The 12,156-nt window shown below is 42.5% G+C and overlaps 1 protein-coding gene across 1 annotated transcript; it reads left to right on the top strand.

Moving 5' to 3' along the window:
- The first annotated feature begins 2,389 nt into the window (after positions 1 to 2,389).
- Positions 2,390 to 10,773, top strand: plrg1 (pleiotropic regulator 1). The gene is made up of 15 exons (XM_063201081.1): positions 2,390 to 2,544; positions 2,773 to 2,879; positions 3,042 to 3,169; positions 3,341 to 3,397; positions 3,620 to 3,713; positions 4,002 to 4,086; positions 4,378 to 4,473; positions 4,886 to 4,978; positions 6,597 to 6,746; positions 7,477 to 7,578; positions 7,924 to 8,026; positions 8,299 to 8,407; positions 8,676 to 8,815; positions 9,319 to 9,512; positions 10,500 to 10,773. Exons 1-15 carry the CDS (start codon positions 2,536 to 2,538, stop codon positions 10,557 to 10,559), a joined length of 1,527 nt encoding a protein of 508 aa, XP_063057151.1. The 5' UTR covers positions 2,390 to 2,535; the 3' UTR covers positions 10,560 to 10,773.
- The last annotated feature ends 1,383 nt before the right edge of the window (positions 10,774 to 12,156 follow it).

Raw genomic sequence — 12,156 nt, forward strand, 5'->3', positions numbered from 1 at the left:
CAACGGGTAGAGGTACCAGACCAGGAGAGTGAGCGTGTGTGTGTGTGTGTGTGTGTGTGGATCAAATGGCTGTCCCTTTGAGAAGAGCAGCACTGGCTCTCATATATACTGGCAGGGCTCTGAATTAACCAACCGGCCAACCAACTAAATGCTGGTGAAATTTCAGTTTGGTTGAAAGCAAAGATCAACTTACCAGCCACTTTGATCCATTAGTGAGCGTGTGTTTGGCTGGTCAGATTAACATCTAACCATTATGGCTGATGATGAAAAAAGTTAATTTAGAGCCCTGTACTGTAGTCTACTGCTCTGTGCCCGCACAGCAACCTGGCTGTCTCCCATATCCAGCTCTATATTATATCTACCCCTCTGCGACCCTGCAGACTGCCTCTCTGCCCGAGTGCTGTATTTTGCCAAAATATTTTGTGAGGGTCAGAGAGAGAGGGAATTTTAACGAGTTTTACGAGACACGCGTTCACCATAATATCTGTCCAAGTTAGTTGCATGGTGCATGGGTGACTCATTTGCAAGAACTTTGAATGACCGCAGTCCAAATGCAAAAAGAGCTTTTTTCTCCTCACCACCAGTGATATCCGTGTGAGTGTTTTGTCAGCTATATCGGTTGCCTTCCTTCACAAGGTCATACAATGACCATTTGATCTGTTTCATGTCCAAAATCAATACACTAAATAAATGAAGACAAATTATTTACATCAAAGATGATTATGGAAAGCTTTCCCTTAATCTCTTCCGTTTCTTTTTTATCCACTTCAGTGGAGTTTTGTGTCTGACATGATGACAGTTGTTTGTGTTGCAGCAAGTTAAGCTCGTTGTTGCCAGACCACATTCCATTCCAGAGCTAGGGCTCATACAACTCAAAGTTTATCTGATAACTGGGAGCATATAACTCATGTTTTGAAGGGACTACCCCAACTTTACACACACCCTACTCATGATCTTCACATGACAGTCATCACGCTGTCACAGTCATCACAGGTATGGGAAGAATGTCGAACTTTAGACTAGAGGTGACCCTGCCCCCCATTATTTCGAGGTAGACCTGAGAAATGGAAATGAATGGAGAAGGGGGCTCACCATGGCTTAATTTTGTATATATATTTTATATATATGTTTTTTGCCTTTATTTGATAGGACAGTTGGAGATGACAGGAAGCTAGTGGGAGAGAGACCTGGGCCGGAATCGAACCCGGGTCGCCAGCGTAACCCCGTGTCCTACAGTTAGGCCACGGCAGGGCCAAAAAATGGCTTAATAATGTTAAAGTTTCCCACTATACAAGGACAGTAGTTGAATGGTGTTGTTGTGTCAGATACATAATTAATACAAAAACTGATTTTAAAATGTATTTTATCGACTCATGTGATGCAAGTAGATATTTAGCCTGACATTTCAAATCTGGTCCTTGATTAATGTGTCACTTCACATTCACACAGTTTGAGTCCATTTTTTTGAGGGAGGCAGGTGGGTGTGTTCCCCATTGATTTGCTGCGTTGACTGAAGGTACCTACACAAGACGAGAGGCTGCACTTGCTATTTTCCAGTGCTGTCGCAAATTGCTGTGTCACCTCTTGTCTAATGTGCTGCCTCTGGTCGTAGGCTACATGATTTCTTCAATACACCCCCCCCCCCACACACACACACACACACACACACAAACAGTATTGCTTTGTCTATTGTTGTATTTTATGAGGATTATATCATCCTGGGGTAGGGTAGACTCAGCTGTTGCTTTTATGAGAGCACTAGTGTGCATGCTGCAAACAGTACTGCTTTTGCCAAACTTTGGTGGGCCTACTTTAAAATATCTTTTAGTTATTGCCTTACCCAGGGAGATTCACTGTGTGTGCCTAGCCTAGTTTTATGAGTAGCTTTTACAACTTGCATTCATTTTTAAATTACATCACAACACATTACATTAAACTAGCCTACAGTACTGTAGGCTATTACACAACTTGCAATGTGGTATCCAAAGCAAGTTAGTGTTAGGGTCGGGATAACACTCAAGTTACAGAAATCCTAGAAAACTAGAAAACGGGAGATGCATGGGAAATGTGAGCAGGAAACTATGACATTGAGGACCGTAGCCTATCAATGGATGCACAAATGGGTGTCGAAATGTAGATTTTATGTAATCTTTTTCTTATTGATTTTATGTTATAAGCTACATGAGCTCATGTATCAAGCAAGGTAAGCAGCTGACCTGATCAATCGAATCATAGCACTAGGCCTATTGTCGGAGAGAAATCATGAGCATGGTGCCCATATTCATCTGTCCACATCTATCATTTATACAGAATACAGATATGATGGTGCCTTTTTGTTTTTTGCCTCCAGTACACTAGAGGGCACAATGTCCTATGCAGAGTGCAGCCTCGATCAGAACAAACTACACGACGGAACACTTCCGGGGCACCAAATCTGCGTTGCCTTGTCGTGGACGAGTTGGCTGTCTGTAAAGCCAGTGCTTTTACGTTTTTTATTACTTTACGTGGAATTTACTTGAACGATTTTACGCAGAAATGGCTGAGGTAAACTATCTGATGTCATTAAATTTTTAGTAGACAAATTTTCTTATTTAAGCGATGGCGGCGTCAGCTGCTAGCTGTTTTGCTTATTAGCCTAGCTTGATCAATCACAACTTTCAGTGCTCTGTTTTGTTGTGTATGTAAATATACCCCACTCTATGTGTACTTTCTTGCTGTGATGTCCATACTTTGACCAAGTTACCAATGGAAGATGTGGTGTTGTCTTTTCAGGATGTGCAGAAACACTCGGTGCATACCCTCGTTTTCAGATCCCTCAAAAGGACCCATGATATGTTTGTAGCTGATAACGCAAAGCCGATATCACGAGATGAGGAAAGGTAGAGATGTAAACTATTACCAGCCTGCACTCTGCCAATGAAATATTAGTAGTTTCCTGAAGTGGTGGATTCGATGTGTGTTGTATGTGGCGTACACTGCTGTGGTATTGTTCGTTGACAGTGATTATGGTGATGTTGATATCTAGCATCATCTTGTTGCAGCAATAAAGTGAAAATGGCTGCTAAGTTGAGAGCCGAGTATGGTGCCATTCTTCACATGCCGCTGATGAAGGAGGGGAGAGAGAAGGATCATATGTTAGACCCATACAGTCATGGTTATCCAGATCCTGGTGAGTATTCCTAAATCCTCATTGTTCTTGAGAGGGAAGGGGTGTCAATACTATTTTTGAAATTGAATGCCACATGTTAAACTGATGAATAGTAACATATTCCAATGCAGGTATGTGTCTGTCTCACAGTTTAGCTTTATTGATTTATTGACTCCTGCTTATGTCTTTCAGCCTCATTGCCAATTGAGTACCAGATCACAGGAACGCACCCTTATCCATCTGGACCAGGTATGTCTTGCTCTTCCTTTTATATACTGTCATGTCAAAACTCTGCAATGTTTGTAATCTATCTGAATGCCATATCATCACTTATTGCCCCAGTTTCGTGGCCTCAAGCCTGCAACCACTCACCTCGATGATCTGAATGCTATTTCCCTTGGGCTAGCGTGGCACCAGAGTGTCCGGTCATCTGAAGCCTACCATTGTGTGTGTTGTTACTTGTGTCCTCAGGGTTGGCCCTAACTGCAGACACACAGATTCAGAAGATGCCATCCGAGGGTGGTGTTCACTCCATGGCCCTGGCCTTGCCCCCTTCTCAGGCCAGGTATGCTCTCATGCAATCATTTTAACCACCTCTACAATTTTATAGTTGGCTGCTGGCTTCACTTCTTATTAAATTATGAGCTTGTTGGCCCAAATGGTTAACTTTAATTTGCCAAAAAAGATGCTGTTCCTTTCATTAAGTGTATTTTACTATTGTCTTTGCACTTTTTAGGCAAGGAGCTGCCTCTTTTTTTGCAAATGTTAGATCAGCAGTCTTAAGGAGACATGCTGTTTCTGTAATGGCTGGACATTTTTTAATCTTCGTTCTGTGGTGTGATCTATTTCTCAGGCAAGATATGGCTCGAACTGCAGCCAGCGTAGGAGACATTCACAGGCATGCAGGGTCAGCTGAGAGGTCCTTGCCTCCTCACCTGGTAAGTGTTTGTGCAGAAATGCACTGTTCACTAAAACCTAGGGATATTTTGTTTTAACACTAAAAAATGCCTTGCACAAATCTTCATTGATATTTGCATCTTCAAGCACAGACTCCCAGTTAGCTGTTACTGTACACTCGTTCAATTTCAATGAATTCATGTGTTTCCAAATGTCAAGTATCCCTAACTTTAGTGAGTCTTTGTAATTTTTTGGGTGTTATGTTATCGGTAAATCTGTCAAGTAAGATGATGCTTAAAATAACAGTTTTGCTCTTCCATTATTTATTCTAGTCTCTGATGGATGGTGGTGGAACCAAAACATTGACCCCAAGGAAAGCCCCAACCATGCCCAAACCACAGTGGCATCCTCCATGGAAACTTTATCGGGTAACCATATGGCCATCCTCCTTGACACTTTTTGGACACTTTATCACTTTGTTTTTGGCTGCTCTGTGCCACTTGGCTAAGTCACATGTGAGAAATCACTGTTACACTGATACACTTATCACCAACCACAGGTGTGTGGGTGGGTAAGGGGAGAGAGAAAGTGAGATATGCCTTGGGCTGGATGTATGTATGAGTGAGCTATATATGGTTAATGTATGTGTAATGATGTGTCTAGTGTCTTGTGTGTAATGTTTTCTGTATTTATGTATGCTACTTGACACTTCAATTTCCACTCGGGATTTATAAATGATAGTATCCCTACTCTGCTCCCTCTCTAGAACTGTACCCTGGAAAGGTTTTCTGAAGTAGTTGAGATTGTAATTGTATATATATATTTTTTATTTTTTTTCAGGTTATTAGTGGTCATCTGGGTTGGGTGCGATCTATTGCTGTTGAGCCTGGCAACCAGTGGTTTGTTACCGGATCAGCTGACAGAACCATAAAGGTGAGACTTGTGTTATCACTCAACCTCCCCTGTATTGTGCGAATTGTTATTTTGTCAAGTTATCTGCTGTATTGAAGTGTCAAACTGTGTTAAGGGATTTAATTGCCTCCGCCAAGGAGGTAATGTTTTCGGTCGTGTTGGTTTGTCTGTCTCTCTGTCTGTTTGTTTGTCTGTGTCTGTCTGTCTGTCGGCAGCATAACTCAAAAACTAATCAAGGGAATTCGACAAAACTTTGTGGGTTTGTTGATAATGACCCAAGGAACAAGTGATTAAATTCTGGTGGTGAACCGGAACCAGGACTTTTTTAAAGATTCTGTCAGCAGGATAGCTCAAAAACTAATTAACTGATTTGGACGAAACTTTGTGGAGCTGTTAGTAATGACCCAAGGAACAAGTGATTAAATTCTGGTGGTGATCTGGATCACGAACCGGAACCAGGACTTTTCAAAAGATTCTTCACCATCTAGACGGCTCCTAGTGACCAGAAATTCAATTGCGGGAACACCACAAAAACAAGGCAGAAAGACTTAAGGTCAGATTAGACTTCTGCAACTGCGCTCGTCAAAAGTCGCGTGGGAGTGGCCACGAACCAACTTTGTATTCATGCATCTGCGAGATATGCGAGGTCCGAGGTCTCGTCGCAAAATTTGAAATTGCACGATTACCTTCACTACATTGTAAGCACTGCAGTAATTATTAAGCAATGTTGCTTTCTAGCCCGGTTAGGTAGGTATTTTCACTCAAATTGCAAAGGCAATGTACTGGTATCATTATTTGACATACCTTGTCTGTTTTCACAAGCAGAAAATGCAAGCATGTAAAGACAGTTGATTCTGCCGATGTGTGTTTTTACGGTGGAGGAAGCTACGGTAGTAAAACCGCAGGCATTGTGCCACGAGTGTTCAACTGATGCATTGTTTGTTATTTAGCTTGTAGCTTCGTGTATTTACACACATTTACACACAAGGCATTGATCTAGTTTTTAACAGAATACAGCGCACACTACCGGCATTGCGCTGCCACAAGAACAAGGAAGTAGCGGGACGACCAATCATAGCGCCTTTTTGTCTGCGTCCTCCGCATCCGTCCGACAGATAGGTAGAATTTTTTCGAGGCGCTCGACAACGGGTGCAGAGCCTCTGCGCGGGGGGGCGTGGACTCGCACAGACAGAAGACGGACGGATGCAGAGGCTATGCGTTCGAAGCATAAATCTAGCTTTAGGGTGTAACAACATAGTCAAATGTATCAAGCAGCTTCCTTGGCGGAGGTCTGCGCTCTCTGAGTGCTTCTAGTTACAGATGTCACATTTGTTTGTTTTTCATTTCAAAAGATAACCAAGTCATCAATGGAAATAATGGCCAATTTTTTTAAATTTGGTGTTGTGTGCTGCTCTAGAACAAAGCGAATCTTCTAAAAAAAAAAAACCTGTACCTCGTGCGGTGCGATACCAGTCATACATGTGGAAACCCTGGTACAAGACTACTTTATAAGTGTGTTTCTGTTTGTCCTTATATATAGTATATGTACTGTGTTTTGATTTGTGAAAACGGACCTTGTGTCTGAAAATAAAGTTCTGTCTGTACGGTGTCCTTGATGTACCTGTCCCTGTGGCTGTAGATTTGGGACCTGGCCAGTGGTAAGCTGAAGCTGTCTCTGACGGGTCACATCAGTACGGTGCGGGGCGTGGCGGTCAGCAACCGCAGCCCTTACCTCTTCTCCTGCGGGGAGGACAAGCAGGTCAAATGCTGGGACTTGGAGTACAACAAGGTAACCGGTACAGAAATGTTATCATTACTGGGGTGCATTTCTGTAAAGCGTAGTTGCTAACTATGTTAGCTGCTTTGTTGGTTGTAATACAATTTCCCATTGGCAACTACCGAAGTTACTAACTGCTAACAACTATGCTTTCTAGAAATGCACCCCTGACTTGTTTTGTTGTTAGACTTAATAATTGTTTTGGAATGCTGTGAGCATAGCTGGCATACTTGAGACACGTTTTTATATCGTAATGTTGTCTTGACAAACATTTTTTAATACTTCACATGAAAGATCAGTTAACTTGGATCATTTATTTTGTTCTTTGTCAACATTTGGGGAAAAAACAGTAATTGTCCACAACACTGGTCAAGGACTAAGCGACAAAAGCATACTGTTAAAGGCGTCACTGATCAATGCTCCCAAACCGTTAATAGTATGTATGATGTTTTGAAGTTAAGTCATCACCGTGCAATGCCACAGTCCTGCACCTGCACTACTGAGATGTACGTGCAGTCTCTGTCTCTTTGCCGAAGTTGCCCTGTTTCTCAAAAGTAGAATTGGCAAACATGGGCTAATTCTGTCAAATCTGATCACACGTGTGTTGAACTTCTCAACAGCTCTTTGTTCTGTTTGTCAGTGGATTTCATTTTTGATTTGGAATCTGTTTGTGAAAATGCTCAGCAGATTGATTTTTGTCCGAGGAGGTGTTAACTTGGTTATTCTTATGTTTTTGAAACAGGTTATCAGGCACTATCACGGCCACCTCAGTGCAGTATACGACCTGGACTTGCACCCAAGCATCGACGTCCTGGTCACATGCAGTCGAGATTCCACTGCAAGGGTGAGACTCTCCTGTCTTTGTTTTCTGAACTCATGCCAACACATAACTTTAACAGACTCAGACAGATCAACATCAAGAAAAAGATTCAAGAGTTTATTGTCATTGTCAAAAAGGTAACAAAATTGTGTTTGGAGTGCAACACTCAGTAGTAGTAGTAGTAGTAGCAGCAGATTTCCCCACCCCCTCCCCCATAGGGTCTTAAATACTCTTAAATACTCATTTATCTTATTACTACTTTTATTTGGTGTCACATTTTCTTTATGGACTTGGTTTCTCTCCCCTCATGTCTACATTTGCTGTATAAATGGATTGTCCTGAATGCATTCTTGACTTGTGTGTATTTAGGTGTGGGACATCAGAACCAAGGCCAACGTTCACACTCTCTCTGGACACACTAACACCGTGGCAACAGTGAAATGCCAGAACGCAGAGCCTCAGATCATTACAGGTACGGTGTAGATGGGTTCTAAAATTTTGTTTGCGTACAACTCAACCTCTGATTGTTGGAAACAGCTGTCGGTCAGCTGTCGGTTGGCTGCCAGTGTCTTGCCCCCCCCTCACAACATCATGTTTACAAACACTGTGAACCCATGTAGTTCTCGAACTGCATTTCATTAAAATTTTTGTAGTGAGTGCGTCACCACGGCAGGTGCACGTGCATACACACACCTCTAATTGTTCGTGTCCCATCATCTCTCATCACTTTGACGCTACGTGCAGGAAGCCACGACACCACCATCAGGCTCTGGGATCTGATTGCTGCTAAGACACGAGCCACGCTGACCAATCACAAGAAGTCTGTGCGTGCAGTAGTGCTTCATCCACGGCAGTAAGTGGCTCTTCTTCTTCACAACACTTGAAACCTGCCATGCCTCACAAGGGGAGGAAAGTGATTTTGAAGCCAAGATTGCAGACTAACGTGTATTTGTTGTGTACTTTTAATTATTCAGTTTTTGATCATCGCATTTCGTCTTAACGCATAATTAACTCTATTTCTGCAGTCAAATTGCCCGTCACTGTCACTCAGTCGTGTTCCAGTGTAGAGTAGATCACCACTCCGTGTGTGTCGTCATCCCCTGCTGATTTCATTCTTGTAGGTACACGTTTGCCTCTGGTTCTCCAGACAACCTCAAACAGTGGAAATTTCCAGATGGAAACTTCATTCAAAACCTCTCGGGACACAACGCCATCATCAACACGCTGGCTGTCAACTCCGATGGTGTACTAGTTTCAGGAGGTATGTTTTTAAAATTAATTTATTATTCATTATTATTATTATTCATAAAGTGTGCCAAGATTTGGAGTTAAAAAAAAAAAAAAGCTTTCCTGGTTATAAATCTTAATTTTTTATTGAAGTGGTTTAAATAAGGTCTTTAAAAAAGTCTTACATTTGCGATAGTCAAAACTTGGTACACCCTGAAAGTCACATGGCAACTCATACAGCTCATTATCAGCTAAACTGTGAGGTAACTCGATTCTTAGTTTCTTTCGTTTCAGACATGTAAAAGTTTTTATCTTTCACCCGGCATGTTTTCGACGGTGAGACTTCCGTCTTTATCAGTGGGGTGACCTGGAAGTCTCACCGTCGAAACATGTTGGGTAAAAGAAAAAAACGTTTGATAAAAACTTTTAATGTCTGAAACAAAAGAAACTTTAAGAATTGATTTAACTCTTAGACATAATGAATGTCAAACATCCTACGTGAGGTAACTTTTTTCTCTCCCCTCCCCCACCCCGTAGCTGATAACGGCACCATACACATGTGGGACTGGCGGACGGGCTACAACTTCCAGCGCATCCACGCGGCGGTGCAGCCCGGCTCCCTGGACAGCGAGTCGGGCATCTTCGCCTGCACCTTTGACCACTCCGAAAGCCGACTCATCACCGCGGAAGCCGACAAGACCATCAAGGTCTACAAAGAAGACGACACAGCGGTAAGCCATGGTTTCATCTCACTCAGTCTCCTGGCATGATTGTCATCAACTTTCAAATCTCTTTGAGACTTGGTCTGACCAAGAGCATAACTATCATTTTGCAAACGGCATGGTTGACCAGCGTCTCTTGGTTTGCTACTGGTCGTTTGCTTCCCCACAAAGTGGAAGGAGTTCCCAATTTTTCTGGAGCTCATAAATTATGTTTGTATTGCTCCTGGCCTGACTAGAAGCAATGCTGAAGGTGTTGTGTCACTAGGAGGGCAAGGACTGGCTACTCGTCTCCTGTCCCGTTCACAAACTGGCTGCCTGCAAAGTCCATGGGTGGATTCCAATATGCAGACTGCTGTCCTCCCTTGCTCACTTGCCTGCTTGTGACCTCATGATGTCACAGACGACAGAAAATGAATTCAACATCTTGCAAAAGCACAATTCTAATTTCCTCATTTGCAAATGGGATGGTGAATGAAGAGCAGTGCCCGAAACTTTATTGTTTTCTCCACGGAGGCAGGGCGTCAGCAAAATGCGAGGCCACAAGCACAAGTGGAGGACGGGAGTCCGCATATTGAAATGCACCCCATGTACTTCCTCCAATCACCGCCGTCCCCGTGACGCCAGCCATGACGTAATGGATGATCCCAGTTTTCATGCAATAGCATAATTCAAGAGTCATTCTCTCATTTGCAATCAAGATATTGAATGGGAGAATGCGGCCAAAAAGTCGCTCTGGGCTAGTTCACAGCAGACAAACTTGTTTGTTTTCTCCACTGAGAGGCCAGCGAAAGGACAGGAGAAAACTAGATTGACTGTTACCCACTGAATTAAGGCAACGGTTTGATTAAGACATGGTGATTGTTTTTGCACTGTTAAGTAAAATTAGTTTTTCACATCTGAGCTGCTCAGGCAAACCTTCTTTATTGAATTATGGGAATGTATGGATTAAGTATGTTATTGGTCCTATAACAGATCCTTTTGTTTTTGTTTCCTCAGACTGAAGAGTCGCATCCTGTAAATTGGAAACCAGAGATCATCAAGAGGAAGAGGTTTTAAAGGAGGAATTTGAGCCCATGCCCACTTCAAAATGTTTTTGTTTAATTTTCAATTTCTTTGCTTCAATAGCTCTCAGTTCCTACTATGTGGGGGTTGTGTATGTAAGAAAACTAGATTTGTTTTCCACATAATGTCTAAGTGTAACCTGGCAGATTTTTTTTAACTTTCGCAAAAAATATGATGACCAATATTAAAAGACTCATCAATACAAAGCTGGCTTTTGTCGTTGCCATCTTTTTATTCTTGCTGTTCACAGAGCGACGGACATGGAATGAGTAGGATTTCAATCTGTCATTGTAAAAAAACACCTAGTTTCTCTGGCACTTTCACTGATTTTGCATAGAATCCTGACAGTGCCACATGCCACCTCATTGACCTGTAACATTTTGCAGCCTATGTCGCCTGGTACATGGCTAGAACACACTGATGGTATTCCAAATCCTCTCCGGAATCCGGGCCATACTTTTTTTTCCCTGCAAGGCTTTGTGACATGCTACTTGCCTTAGGGGAGATGGGGCGATACCTGGCTGGAGGAAGAGTGTCTGCAGTTTGCATAATCGCCCACAAACCTATTTACCATCAGGACCATGTCGGAATGTTTTCCTCCCTTATGTAGACGGGGTGTTTTATGTAGCTCCATAATTGAGATTTATTTTGTGAACATATGGTTGGGTAGTTAGCGCATGTTAATGGTCTTGGGTTCATGTATGGGGGACCTGTTCTATGTACAAACATGATGAGCAGAGTCACGAGAGAGAGAAGCCTCCCTTCCTCGCTTTGGGAGTCGCTTATTTTGGCGCTGTGCCACTGCGCTAAGCAACAAAGCTTGCCAACACAGACTTTACGCCAAAGGCACCTAAAATAAGACATCTGTGGACCCTTTGGTGCAGAGCTAAACAAGAACCGTGTAAACCTGCCTGACTGGACTCCAATCACCATTAACTATGGAATATTGGAAATTAATCGTGATCAAAAAACATACCTTTGACTCCTTGCATTTTTACATCAGAAGAGTTTTTTGTCAGACACTTGTTACCCATCCAATTATCGCATTATACAGAAGTAATCAGTTTGAATTTACCCACATTCTGACTGCTGCTGGAAGTTGCATCAACGTCATTCCTTAACTTTTTTTGAGTTTGGCTGGCAACAAATAAACAAACAAAATGATGGACATCGCCATTGGTAAAGACCTGAAGGATCCACCCTTCCATCTCAAGTGCAATAAATTATACCAAAAGAAGTTGTTGTGCAAGCACTGCCTTTCATACTTAAAATGCTTTCAGATGATTTAAAAGTCCTGAAACGCCTCCATAAAACAACAAGCCAAAAAGTAAACAACACTTTCCATCATTGTAGCCACACCAAGGGGAAAGTGAACCTTCAAAGCAAGAATGTCAGATATTTATCAGCACCACACAAAACTGGTACAAGTGGAAAGTTACAGGTGTCCCACTTGACTAGACGGGGTTGTAGACCCCACTTGGCTGGGTCAGGGAGAATACTTGGGATGGCATTCATGCATTTGAGTCAGGTGAACGAAAGCTGACATTTCCTCCTCCTTCATCAGCCCTGCCCCCCTTGTCACTATCTCCTT

This window comes from Engraulis encrasicolus, chromosome 6 (assembly GCF_034702125.1).
Source record: "Engraulis encrasicolus isolate BLACKSEA-1 chromosome 6, IST_EnEncr_1.0, whole genome shotgun sequence".
Taxonomy (NCBI): domain Eukaryota; kingdom Metazoa; phylum Chordata; class Actinopteri; order Clupeiformes; family Engraulidae; genus Engraulis; species Engraulis encrasicolus.

Excerpts from the sequence above, each read along its gene's own strand:
- plrg1 (XM_063201081.1), top strand. Across the intron at positions 2,880-3,041 it reads ATATCACGAGATGAGGAAAG|CAATAAAGTGAAAATGGCTG; the intron begins GTAGAGATGTAA and ends ATCTTGTTGCAG. Across the intron at positions 8,027-8,298 it reads AGAGCCTCAGATCATTACAG|GAAGCCACGACACCACCATC; the intron begins GTACGGTGTAGA and ends CGCTACGTGCAG.